The 13,857-nt window shown below is 43.1% G+C and overlaps 1 protein-coding gene across 2 annotated transcripts in view; it reads right to left on the bottom strand.

Annotated features, from left to right (window-relative positions):
• Positions 1 to 8,556: 8,556 nt before the first annotated feature.
• The window catches only part of TEC (tec protein tyrosine kinase), a 198,591-nt gene continuing 193,290 nt past the window's right edge, over positions 8,557 to 13,857 (bottom strand). For both annotated transcript variants that reach the window (XM_082259608.1, XM_082259607.1), the window contains exons 17-18: positions 12,527 to 12,684; positions 8,557 to 8,775 (exon numbers count right to left, since the gene is read on the bottom strand). In XM_082259608.1, coding sequence (XP_082115734.1) covers positions 8,704 to 8,775; positions 12,527 to 12,684 — 230 coding nt within the window. In that variant the 3' untranslated portion in view covers positions 8,557 to 8,703. The remainder of the gene's footprint in view (positions 8,776 to 12,526; positions 12,685 to 13,857) is intronic.

Genomic DNA, 13,857 nt, shown 5'->3' with positions numbered 1-13,857 from the left:
CCTCAAGAAACGGAGCTGTGGTGTTCCCCTCCTTCCCTTCCCTTTTTTCCTAGTTGTTGCGGCCAGTTATTATTTATTGGTTAAAATGCGCCTTTGTGTAATGCTTAGGTGGACGGAAGTAGTTTTCCTGTCAAGTTGAAGTATTTGGTTGGATAAATTTATTTGAATTTGATATTGTGTATTTTCAACCTGAGCCGTAGTGGCTAGGTTGTTTTCAAGTGTTATGTGTAATACATTGAAATAAAGTCTTTTTATTTAAGTTTATTTATGCCAATAATAAAACGGCCACGGCCTATTTATTCCAATCCAATGTCATGTTTGTTAATTTAGGTAAGCTAATTCAGGTATAATCATTAAATTGCCCCGAACACACGTACCGATCGTCGGCTGAACGATCGGCCTTCTTTTGTCCAGGGCTTTCGGTGTCTGTTGAAAAGTGCAAAAGACTGCACAAGAATTTTGTCCGCCGACTACAGCCGACTGCAGAAGTGATGTCATGTGATGGTTAACTTTCCTGGTCTTTTTTCTTTTCTGAGCATGCCCAGTCTTGCAAATCTGCTGTCTGTCGGCCGAATTCTGTACTGACTGGCGAACAATCGGCCGCTCTGGTGTCGGCATACAAAAATTTTCATGCTTGCAAGACAGATTCTTTTCGGCCGAAAGTGCGCTGTCGGCTGTCGGAAGGATCATACTAACAAGCCTACAATCGGCAGATCGGTCGTACGTGTGTACGGGCCTTAACACATATCCTGCCTGCAATCCCATTTGTATTGCCTGTTTTATTCTTATGCAGGCACATTAATGTTAAATTGGTCTATAAATATACTGTACACGGTATTGTCTCTATTCTCTTGCACTCTGAAAGTGAACAAATATAAATATGAAATACCTTTTCTGTATTTATTCCTTCGCTAACAAATTACTTTTAGTAAGTGACATTTGAAAGCAAAAAAAAAAAAATGTATGAGTCAGTACTAATAATATTACAAGAAATACAGGAGCCGACAGCAGTCCCAATAAGTTTACACGCTTATATTTATATATATATATATACACAATATTATTACACTACCCCAAGTCTTGCTTATATAATAACATGTCAGTCCCCTTAGTACTAGAAAATGTTCATAAAAGGCCACCAGGAGTGAACACAAAGCCACCCACTATCTGCGCTCAGGACTTTGTCATCAGTAAAGGCCGTTCTACAGAAAAAGTCTGTCTGTGATACAAAATGAATCAGCCTGTTTACTTCATATCTCCTGTGTTGGCAAGGAAGGATGTGGCAATTATCTTCAAAATGTTCCACTTCAGCAAATGTCTATAAATGCATTTCCAACCACATTTCATTTTTAGACACAAATAGTAAATGGAGTGTTTTTGACTATGTTGGTAGCGTAGTGCATTTTTTAATATTACAGGCGGTAATATTCATTGACAATCAGTGTATTATAGCCTGTAACCTATTCTCATTATATTATCACAATCTTTACTTCTGTTCACTGAAATATTCATTTTGTTTTAGTGACTTCTGCTTTTCCTTTTTGCTGTAAGTGAACTGAAACATATTTTCTTTCATGAAAGTGATTTGTGTGTTTTTTGGTCTATAATTACCACATATACTTCCTTCCTCCTGATGAAGATCACAACAAGTTCTAGAACCAGTAGGGTGGATAAGATCTAAAAATTAAAACGTGCTTTGCAGGCCTCCTCTCACCTCACCTCGCTCATGAAAAAAGTTAACAGGTATACAGATTTTATGTGCAGACATTGGTCCCTGCATTGCAGGCCTCTTCTTGCCCCACTCAATTGCCAGGCCTTCATTGCGGGCCTCTTCTTGCCCCACTCAATTGCCATGCATGTATTGGGAGCCTCCCCTTGCCCCATCATAAAAAAAAAAGTTAACATGCATATACACTCACCGACCTCTTTATTAGGTACACCTGTTCAATTGCTTGGTAACACAAATTGCTAATCAGCCAATCACATGCAGCAAAAGGGATTCAACTTGACTGAACGTAGCATGGTTGTTGGTGCCAGACAGGCTGGTCTGAGTATTTCAAAAACTGCTGATCTATTGGGATTTTCACACACAACCATCTCTAGGGTTTACAGAGGATGGTCTGAAAAAAAAAGAAAATATCCAGTGAGCGGCAGTTTTTCTAGACGAAAATGCCTTGTTGAGGTCAGAGGAGGGTAGACTGGTTTGAGATGATAGAAAGGCAATAATAGCTCAAACAACCACTCGTTACAACCAAGGTAAGCAGAGCACCATCTCTGAATGCACAACACATCGAACCTTGAAGCAGATGGGCTACAGCAGCAGAAGACCACACTGGGTGCCACTCCTGTCAGCTAAGAAAAGGAAACTGAGGCTACAATTCACACAGGCTCACCAAAATTTGACAAAACAGGCTCACCAAAATTGGACAATAGAACATTGGAAAAACGTTGCCTGGTTGAATGAGTCTCGATTTCAGCGGCGACATTCAGATGGTAGGGTCAGAATTAGGCATAAATAACATGAAAGCACGGATCCATCCTGCCTTGTATCAACAGTTCAGGCTGGTGGTGTAATGGTGTGGGGGATATTTTCTTGGCACACTTTGGGCCCAGTTGTACCAACTGAGCACTTTTTGAACGTCGCGACCTACCTAAGTATTGTTGCTGACCATGTCAATCCCTTTAGGACTACAGTGTACCCATCTTATTGCACCATGTCATGACATGAGATGACAATGTGGTCACTGTACTCCAATGGCCTCCACAGTCACCAGACCTCAATCCAATAGAGCACCTTTGAGATGTAGTGGAACTGGAGAGTCACATCATGGATGTGCAGCCTACAAATCTGCAGCAACTGCTTGATGCTATCATATCATTATGGACCAAAATCTCTGAGGAATGTTTCCAACACCTTGTTGAATCTATGCCACTAAGGCAGTTCTGAAGGCAAAAGGGGGTCCCACTTGGTACTAGAAAGGTGTACCTAATAAAGTGGCCGGTGAGTGTAGATTTCATATGCAGACATTGATTCTTATCAATTGCCAGGCCTGCATAGGCCTCGCTCATGAAAAGTTACTAAGCATACAGATTCCATGTGCAGACATTGACCCAGCTGCATTGCCAGACCTGCTCAGCACTGGCAGTGTCATGATCATCAGAACAGGAGCTGGGTGCTTCTGCTCCACTACGTGCAGCGCCTAACAAGCAGAAATAAATAAAAAGAGCGTCTACATATGCCAAACATGCAGACAGCCTTCTATTAATTTTAATGGGCAAGGAAACACCTACAGTATCTCACAAAAGTGAGTACACCCCTCACATTTTTATAATTATTTTATTATATCTTTTCATGTGACAACACTGAAGAAATGACACTTTGCTACATCATAAAGTAGTGAGTGTACAGCTTGTATAACAGTGTAAATTTGCTGTCCCCTCAAAATAATCAAACACACAGCCATTAATGTCTAAACCGCTGGCAAAAAAAGTGAGTACACCCTAAGTGAAAATGTCCAAATTGGGCCCAATTAGCCATTTTCCCTACCCGGTGTGACTCGTTAGTGTTACAAGGTCTCAAGTGTGAATGGGGAGCAGGTGTGTTAAATTTGGTGTTATCGCTCTCACTCTCTCATACTGGTCACTGGAAGTTCAACATGGCATCTCATGGCAAAGAACTTTCTGAGGATCTGAAAAAAAGAATTGTTGCTCTACATAGAGATGGCCTAGGCTATAAGAAGATTGCCAAGACCCTGAAACGGAGCTGCAGCACGGTGGCCAAGACCATACAGCGGTTTAACAGGACAGGCTTTACTCAGAAAAGGCCTCGCCATGTTCCTCCAAAGAAATTAAGTGTACGTGCTCAGCATCATATCCAGAGGTTGTCTTTGGGAAATAGACGTATGAGTGCTGCCAGCATTGCTGCAGAGGTTGAAGGGGTGGGGGGTCAGCCTGTCAGTGCTTAGACCATACACCACACACTGCATCAAATTGGCCTGCATGGCTGTCATCCCAGAAGGAAGCCTCTTCTAAAGATGATGCACAAGAAAGCCTGCAAACAGTTTGCTGAAGGCAAGCAGACTAAGTACATGTATTAGTGGAACCATGTCCTGTGGTCTGATGAGACCAAATAAACTTTTTTTGCTTCAGATGGTGTCAAGCATGTGTGGCGGCAACCAGGTGAGGAGTACAAAGACAAGGGTGTCTTGCCTACAGTCAAGCATGGTGGTGGGAGTATCATGGTCTGGGGCTGCATGAGTGCTACTGGCACTGGAGGGCTACAGTTCATTGAGGGAACCATAAATGCCAACATGTACTGTGACATACTGAAGCAGAGCATGATCTCCTCCCTTCGGAGACTGGGCCGCAGGGCAATATTCCAACATGATAACAACCCCAAACGCACGTTCAAGATAACCACCACAGCCTTTCTAAAGAAGCTGAGGGTAAAGGTGATGGACTGGCCAAGCATGTCTCTAGACCTAAACCCAATTGACCATCTGTGGGGCATCCTCAAACGGAAGGTGGAGGAGCCCAAGGTCTCTAACATCCACCAGCTCCGTGATGTTGGCATGGAGGAGTGGAAGAGGACTCCAGTGGCAACCTGTGAACTCTGGTGAATTTCATGCCCAAGAGCGTTAAGGTAGTAATGGTGTCCATACAAAATATTGACACTTTTGGGCCCAATTTGGACATTTTCGCTTAGGGGTGTACTCACTTTTGTTGTCAGCAGTTTAGACATTAATGGCTGTGTGCTGAGTTATTTTGAGGGGACAGCAAATGTACACTGTTATACAAGTTGTACACTCACTACTTTACATTGTAGCAAAGTGTCATTTCTTCAGTGTTGTCACATGAAAAGATGTAATGAAATATTTACAAAAATGTGTACTCACTTGTGTGAAATGCTGTATATAAATACACTAGAGTAGAGTCAACTGGCTTAATTTCTAAAAAAACAAAAAACAACCCCCCCCCCCCAAAATTGAAACAGGATGAATGACCGCAATGTTTTTCCAAGGCATATGCTCCACATAGCAGGCTCTCTTGCAGCTGTCTCTACACAAGGCAGTGTCTCACATAGACCCTGCACAGTCCATCCACAGTTCAGCAATACGACAGTGTATTCCAGGTGGCAGTGTCCATACAAAGCAATTTCTAAGAGGCCAGTATCTTAATTTAGATCAAAAAAGCAAGGGGATTTCCAGTCACTTACTTACTTACCAACCAGCCAGCGACCAGCCAAATTAACCTGTCTAACAGTATGCATTAAAAACAGGGGTTTAGTTGCACACATTTGCTCCCTCCAGTCACCTGCCCTCCATCTATCCATCAGAATACATGTGCTCTCACTGTGGAGACTCTTTAAAGGTAGAGTTAGGGTCTGCAGATATCAGGGTGCCTTGCCGTGGCCTTCTAGTTTATGCATGTATTTGCAAATGTGTGCAACTAAACCCCTGTTTTTAATGCATACTGTTAGACAGGTTAATTTGGTTGGTCGCTGGCTGGTTGGTAAGTAGTGACTGGAAATCCCCTTGCTTTTTTGATCTGCGTTTGCCCTTCCAGCACTCCTTACTGTTAAGACCAGTTATAGGTGGGGAAGGTGACCACTTTTTGCAGTATCTTAATTTGCCTAGTGCAGCAGCTACACCATGCAATCTCACAAGCTCAGGCAATATTTAACATGTATTCTGGAAGCAACCCTGTCCCTGGAATAAAAAATGGTAAACTAAAGAGAACCTGTAAAAAACGGATTTTTTTCTTACCGTATAATCCTTTTCTCTGATGTTCATTGACGGACACAGCTCCAGAATCTTCTTGACCAATGGGTTATGCTGCCCCCTACAGGAGTAGGACACTAGGTAGGAAAAAAAACTTTACCACCCCTATGGGGCAGTCCCAGGGGGTATACTACCACTTCCTGCTATAGGCATTTAGTTTAGTTGCAAGCAGTGTCAGAAGAAAAATAACCCAACTCAATAGAGGGGTGGGTTCTGTGTCCACCAATGAACATCAGAGAAATGGTAAGACAAAAATCCAATTTTCTCTTTCGTTCATTGACGGACACAGCTCCAGAATCTTCTTGACCATTGGGACGTCCCAAAGCAATGTTATCCATGAGGGGTGGGAAAAAACACAGCAGAAAAATTCCCAAAAGGCTAAACCTAGCCAATCAGGTAACATGGAGCTCAACCAGGAACAACTGGAGCTCATCTGAAAAAACATGCACCCTTAAAGAGGACTAATCCTCTCAGACAACGGCCTACAATACTTTGCACCCAAAAGCAGCATCCACAGATGCCAGCACATCTATTTTTTAAATTTCTAAATTTTGTGAAAGTGTGTACAAACGACCAAGTGGCCGCCTTGCAAACCTGCACCACTGACGCCTGATGGCCCATAAAGGCCTAGCAGGCACTAAGCGCCTGTGTAGAATGCGCCTTAACAAGAAACGGAGGAACCTGACCCTTGATAGAATAGGCCTGCACCACCGCCTATCTTGTCCATCTGGAAATGGTCACGGCAGATGCAACCAACCCTTTGTGAGGTCTATCTGTATGGACAAATAGTAGGGCTGAGTTCCTAAACGACTCGGTTGCCGTAAGGTACACCCTGATCACCCAACCCACATTCAGAGAGTGCAAGGCAATCTCCTTAGGATATTTAGGCTTAGGACACAGGGAAGGCAACACAATGTCTTCATTCAGATGAAAACCAGAAACAACCTAAGGAAGGAACGAATGACAAGGGTGAAGCACCACATAATCTCTGTGAATCACTAGGTAAGGTGAACAACAAGACAAAGCCACCAGCTCCGACATCCTGTTTGCAGAAGTAATAGCCACCAAGAAGGACACCTTCTGGGCCAATGTAAGCAGAGGAAGCTGGCAAATATTTACGAATGGCTAGTACTGGGGAACCGACAGCACCAAATTGAGATTCCACGGAGGCAACAGGGACCCGACTGGGGAAGCCAGGTGGCGAACCCCCTGCATAAAGGTGCAAACCAAAGAATGCATAGCCAAAGGACAGTAATAGAAGACTGCCAAGGCAAAAAACCTTGCTCTTAACGGTACCCAAGGCCAACACCTCGTTAGAGGAATGCCAAAATACGAGTCAAACACGGCGCCCTGGGGCGTGACCACGTGACCTCCGAGATCGTATGCCGGACAGAGCGGATTCACCCGGGTATCACTTACAGCAAGTGAGTAGCTGATACCGATCTGCCAGCAGATCTGCTAATGTGAAATTGCTTATATCTTTTGTACATACAGTGGGTACGGAAAGTATTCAGACCCCCTTAAATTTTTCACTCTTTGTTATATTGCAGCCATTTGCTAAAATCATTTAAGTTCATTCTTCTTCCTCATGAATGTACACATAGCACCCCATACTGACAAAAAACACAGAATTGTTGACATTGTTATTTGAGATTTATTAAAAAAGAAAAACTGAAATATCACATGGTCCTAAGTATTCAGACCCTTTGCTCAGTATTTAGTAGAAGCCCCCTTTTGATCTAATAGAGCCAGGAGTCTTTTTGGGAAAGATGCAACAAGTCTTTCACACCTGGATTTGGGGATCCTCTGCCATTCCTCCTTGCAGATCCTCTCCAGTTCTGTCAGGTTGGATGGTAAATGTTGGTGGACAGCCATTTTTAGGTCTCTCCAGAGATGCTCAATTGGGTTTAAGTCAGGGCTCTGGCCGGGCCATTCAAGAACAGTCACGGAGTTGTTGTGAAGCCACTCCTTCGTTATTTTAGCTAAACACGGGACACTCTTTATATCATTTTATTGGAAGCACACACATTGCTATGTGCCTTATGAACTGGATATGATTTATTGTCATCACTTTTTGATTTTATATTTCTGGCGCATCACATTTTTGTATGATTTATAGTTTATTGTGATTTGTGAAACACGATTGGTGCATGCTGCCGGACACCACTATTGATTTATAAGTTCACACACCTGATTTATGCACAGTGAATTGGTGTTGAGTTAATTTATCACATATAATAGGTTTGCGCTGATAGTTTTTTTGTATTTCATACCCAACAGTGTGTTGCCTACGATGAGATGCAGGGTACCATGTGCTTAATGCAGCAGATAGAGAGAGTGTGTTTGAAGAAAAGTACGTCATGTGACTGACAGGCAATCTAACAATTTTAACAACTTTTTAAGCGACTGTCATTCTTTTTTTACCCTCCACTCACTTCAGCCAGCGGAGCGCAATGCACATTTGTAATGCACATTACATTTCTTTATAATTTGTCCCAATCCCAAAGTCTATTTCATCAAACAAATAAAAGAAATAATGCAAAACATCCAACACAAATACAAACAACCTTTTTATCATAAATATATTTCTATAAATATACATGTTATATACAGATACGCAGCAAGGCGTCACAGTTAAAAAAAAAAATATGTTTTAGAAATCCTTTACTTGTCATTCACAGATATTTCAAAATTTTCATAGCATTCAGGACATTCATCTAGAAAATAGATCAGGGGACAAATTGCATCAAACAAACAGGGTTTTGAGTTTGGTAAAGCCGGTAGTGTGCCAGATTTTCTAAAAATACATGTAAAAAGAAATCATGTAGGAACCACATATGGGAAATGTATGTCCAACAACTTAGAAGTCCAATTTCTAACAAGAAAAAAATCCAGCCAGTGAAGTATAACTATTTCCAAATCTTCAGAATTCTCCTTCTAGTATCTGGCCGATTGCCACCAAAAGGTCATAAAACTTGGGGCGTCCTTCTGGCTTCTATAAACCGAAAACAAAGAGATTATAATATTCTCCACAATAATAAACTGCATCAGTCACAAGTTTGTTAGTAGCAATCTTTTAGTTACAGATGTCCTAAAATTAGAAACCGAACCTGCAGAGTATGGACTTACATTTCAATCTAAGCCTAAGTTTACACTTTTGTGGGTGGTGCGGCTCGCGTTTGCGGAAGGTACAGGGAAAAAGTTACTGACTCTTTTTTAAAAACACGTCCGCATGGTGCTGCTATACCATGCAGTTTCACATACCCAAAAACAGGTTTTGTATTCTGATGTGTGGGATGCCATTAGGAATTAGGAAGAATGCAGGGCGGGTCGGGGAATGCATGCAATTTACACGTGTTCCCAGCAGGGTCAATGTTAGAAATCACGGGGACCCACATAGTCTTAACTGATGGAGCCCCCTTAAACCCAGCCCTCTAACCTTTCCCTGGCCCCTCCCTTGGCCCCGCCTCAAAACATGTGATAGCATGGACATGGAGAGATCTGGGGTCTATTAGACCTCACACCTCTCCTCTGGCCTCCAAAGTATCTGACCAAACCAAGATCGGTTTTATCAATTGCTTGTTCAAGCCTGTAACATCTTGTGTTCATGAAGCTGAAACCGGAAGTGTAAAAACTCTCACCGTTTCCAGTTTCTGAGGTTACACATTAGGAGGAACAACATCAGTTCCTCTCACTGTGTTTTACGGAGAGCCCTGTAAAAGTGGCGGTGGGAGGGGGGGGACTACCAAAAATTACATCTCAATCATTGCTGCATCTGCAGTACCAGTATGTCGCTGGACAGGAAGCGGTTAAAGTGGAGAGGTTGGGGGTAGTAAAAACACATCTCAGATGCACGTGTTTACTGCCCCATTGACACATTGCAGTTGGGTGCTGACTTTGTTAACTTATGGCTGTACTGTTGCAGACTAACACAGGACATCTATAAAAAAATCAGCACCCAACAGTCATGTGGCACAGTATGACAGAGTACCTGCTTACTGTGCTGCCTGTGTGATTATCATAATGTTAATGATCATAACCTGCTGTGCTGTGTGTTCTATAACAGGACGCAGTGAGAATTCTATCCAGATATTCACCACTCACTGTGCGCAGTGCAGTCACACAGTTCTCCTGCTGCTCCCTGTCAGCAGCCTGTCGCCTCACATCAGTCTCGGCACCTGAGGACAGGAGCTGGGTGGAGCATCATAAGATCATTCTTCCAGGGAAGGCAGTGGGCAGCAGCACCTGGCCGGGACTAACTGAGCAGCACAGCCACATGCAGGGAGGAATTATGTACATTCGTCCCAAAAATTAAGAAAAAAAGTTTCTCCTCTGCTCTCACCTCACTGTTGACCTGATGGGGCCCAGAAAACTGTACAGTAATTATACACCCCCCTATGGAAATAGGAGAAGGGGTGTAGTTTAGAAAGCCCTATTTTTTAATTTTTGGGAAATGAACTGTAAAGCTGCCTAAGCCCCCCTGTGGAGCTGATGGGGCTCGGTCTAGTAAAGCAGGAGCAGGAGCAGTTGTACGGTGTTATCAGTGGCCCTGGTTTTCCGGACCCATTCCTGTGTCAACCTAGGCTAAGAGGGGATAAATAACAAACATGTCATACTTGCCTCCTTTGTGCAGTGGTTGTGCACAGAGCATCCCCAATGCTCTTCTTCTTGGGTCCCCCGCCAGTGATTGGGGCCCCTCCCCCTTGCCGAGTGGCCTTTTAACAAGCTGCTTGCTGTGGGGGCAGTCGTGCATGCTTGCTCACGAGCCAGCTCTCTGTATCCATAAGACACAGAAAGCCTGGCTCGGCCCCACCCCCTGCTCCCGCCTCACTGTCTGTGATTGACAGAAGTAGGAGCCAATGGCTCCTGCATCTCATCCAATCAGGAAGGAGAGACCTAGGAGAGCCCCGCGCCTCGTGCACATTTCTGGATTGAGAGCGGGCTTAGGAAAGTATTGGGGGGGGCTGAGGGGGAGCTGCATACTAAAGGCTTTTTACTTTCATGCATAGAATGCATGAAGGTAAAAAACCTTCAGCTTTTACAACCATTTTAAGTAGCCCCTCTCTTTACAGGTACCAGTTTTTTAGCCGGAGAATATTTGGTAATTGAGACATACAGTAGAAACAAAATGAAACAGTGTCCCTTCCCCCCTCACTCCCCGCCCTTGGGGCAGTACAATAAAAGTAGATACCAGGTTTAAACACATTTGCTATTAAAGCAAGCCAAAACTCTTACTTACCTATTGCTAGTCTGACAACCCTTGGGTTCCACTCAAGGGAGGAGTAGGAACATTTTTTCCTGTGGGGCAAAACAACCAACTAGCCCTCTCATGGTAAAGACAGGTTTATTTGGGCTAAAGAAAGTGTATCATGCAAAGTGTGCCACAGAGATTGGTGAGCATAGTTTATTATGACAGTCCTTTTTGCATATTCCACTTTTAGCTTGCATTGTAGCTTCTGGCATTTGGTCACATGATAGCTTAGAGCTGTAGTTGGTGCACGAAGCAGATGGCTGTATACGTAATGCCCATTAGGCAATGATTATTAAGTTATGCTAAATAGATTAAGTATAATACATTTACTAGGACCATAATTATTTAAATTATTTAAAATAATTAATGGCAAGGGTGGCACTTGAGTGAAGGATAAACACAAATTGGATTCCTTCACTTAACCAGCATATCAAGGTTTATGCCTCACCTAAATACCATCCCTGCTGCTGCTTGGACCTGGCTACAGCATTCTAATAGCAACAAGAGCAAGACTGAAGATCCTAATAATTAAATATTTAATTAGTCTACACCATTTTACACTAGCTTAGTTCGGGAAGAAAAGGGGGACAAGGAAAAGGTTAGGTACACAGTAAAACTTTCTATGCAGTAACAGTGGCAGGACAGTCTGGTATTTGTGGTGCAAGCTACTTATACAATACTTTACTTGAGGAATCATTAGATTTTTATGCAATTTATTTTTCCAATTGCACAACAGCAAGACTGGATTATATGTCTGCAGGAGATGAGGGTATCATGCCCCTGACCAATCACTTACAGAGGTGTTATTAGCACAAACATCCCCTTCTCTTCTCTTCTTTTCTCTTCTCTTCTCTCTGTTTCTTTCCTCATTCAACTAACGTGACCCCAATGCTGATGAAAAGAGGCAGAAGAGAGGCAAACAAGGATGTCCTCAGGTGCCCAACTCACTCCTTCTTATCCTATGACTTCATCAGTTGTTAGGAGGCTGGCAGATGGTCTGCACAGTGATCAAACCCGTAAAGCTGCACAATAAAAACCTATAGCTTTATGTAGCAAAAAAGGCAAGATTATTCTACTATCCGCTTTGTTGACAATTTTTCAACAATTTGAGGCAATTTTTAGGCATTTTGCCAAGGCACCTCTGAAGGATCCTGAAGGAACCCCTGAAGGACCCTAAAGGCACCCCAGGGTGCCACGGAACTCTGGTTGAAAAAGGCTGCTCTAGCCAATAAAGCATTTTCATGGATGTAGAGAACTTCTTCTTAATATATTAGTTTGTAAATTGCTAAGGCAGCAAATAAACAGCCAACACAAGCTATTTAGGATTCTGTTTTCATTCTCTGGCTCAATAGGTAACAACTCCATTTTTGCACCAGTTTCCATTGCTTGTGCGTTCACTAATGGGCAGGACCATAACTAGCAAAAGATCGGATGTATGTTTAGGTCACACCAAAAAAAACAATATCAGTTGTACATTTTTTTCCTGTGGCCTTACCTCGTGCCAACATGCCATCATTATTGTGTAAATTCTGTTTGTAGCCAACCTGGGTCTATACAGTCTTTCGCCTCTTGTGACCATATCTACCACTTCCACATTAGAGTAGCTCTCAAAGGGCATCTTACCCTCAGTGAACACCTCCCACATTAACACACCTGTGAAGAAACAAAGTGACACCATTTGCTCGATAGGAATTGCACTGTCTGATCAAGATATTTTCAAGCCTAGTTTAGGAAGGATGTTTTTTTTAAAAATCAGCGCAAGGTACGGTACTTACATTTAATGCAAAGTGTCCCTGGTGCTGGTGACGGCTGTCATAGTTGAAAGTCCTAGTTGATAGTCCAAAGCCCATTTGGCCCCACCTCCCATACATCAAAGTAGTAATCCTCTGATGATGTGGGGATTAACAACAAACAATAGACCTGTCACAGGCACTCATCAAGAGTGCCAACTATGCCCACCTTTTGTGCCCCCCCATTCACTAACCTCCCTGGCGGTCTGATTATGTCAGGATTTCTGTGCTAAAAGCTGTACATTGTTTTGCATGGAAATCTGTTGGTTTATAATTTAAAACTCACCTTCCCCTGCGATCGCCCGCCGTCCTCCCCCCACCATCCTTCCGCTGTGTGCTCGGCCGATGCCGGCACCTGACTTACGGTTCCCTTACCCGCGAGCGTTGCGACACTGGGGGTTGGAACTGGCGGCAAATTCAAAATGTAAATACACTAAATGACATGATACAAAGCTGTGATCCTAACGGATTACACTGTATCATGCCATTTCACCATAGGATTTCACCTGGTGAGTTTTCCAGTGCCCTGCCTTTGCTTTTCCAGTGCTTTGTGCCTGGAAAATAGAGAACGACCATGGTGTCCAAAATGCGTTCTTTTTGCGCAAAAGCGCTTTTAGACAAACTGGAAAACAGCGACAGCGAAACAGAGTTACTTGAAGGACTGAGCGATAGCGATTCGTGGGAAAATTCGTCATCAGGTATGGAAAGTGACGACAATGATGATTCTGATGTCTCGTTTTGGCACATCGCTCCGTTGGAAATTCTGAAAAATCATTTGATATACTTCCCAAATTCCACAAGCTATGCTGTTTTCCAGTTCGTCTAAAAGCGCTTTTGCACAAAGAACGCTTTTTGGACACCATGGCTGTTCTCAATTTTCCAGGCACAAAGAACTGGAAAAGCACATGCACAGCACTGGAAAAGTCACCAGAAGCAATCCTGTGGTGAAATGGCATCATACAGTGTGATCCATTAGGATCACAGCTTTGTATCATTTCATTTAGTGCATTTACATTTTTGAATTTGCCGCCAGTTT

This window comes from Pelophylax lessonae (genome assembly GCF_965119305.1).
Source record: "Pelophylax lessonae genome assembly, chromosome: 1".
NCBI lineage: Eukaryota > Metazoa > Chordata > Amphibia > Anura > Ranidae > Pelophylax > Pelophylax lessonae.
Note: the sequence above shows the minus strand (reverse complement) of the source record. Positions and strands in the feature narration are given on the sequence as shown.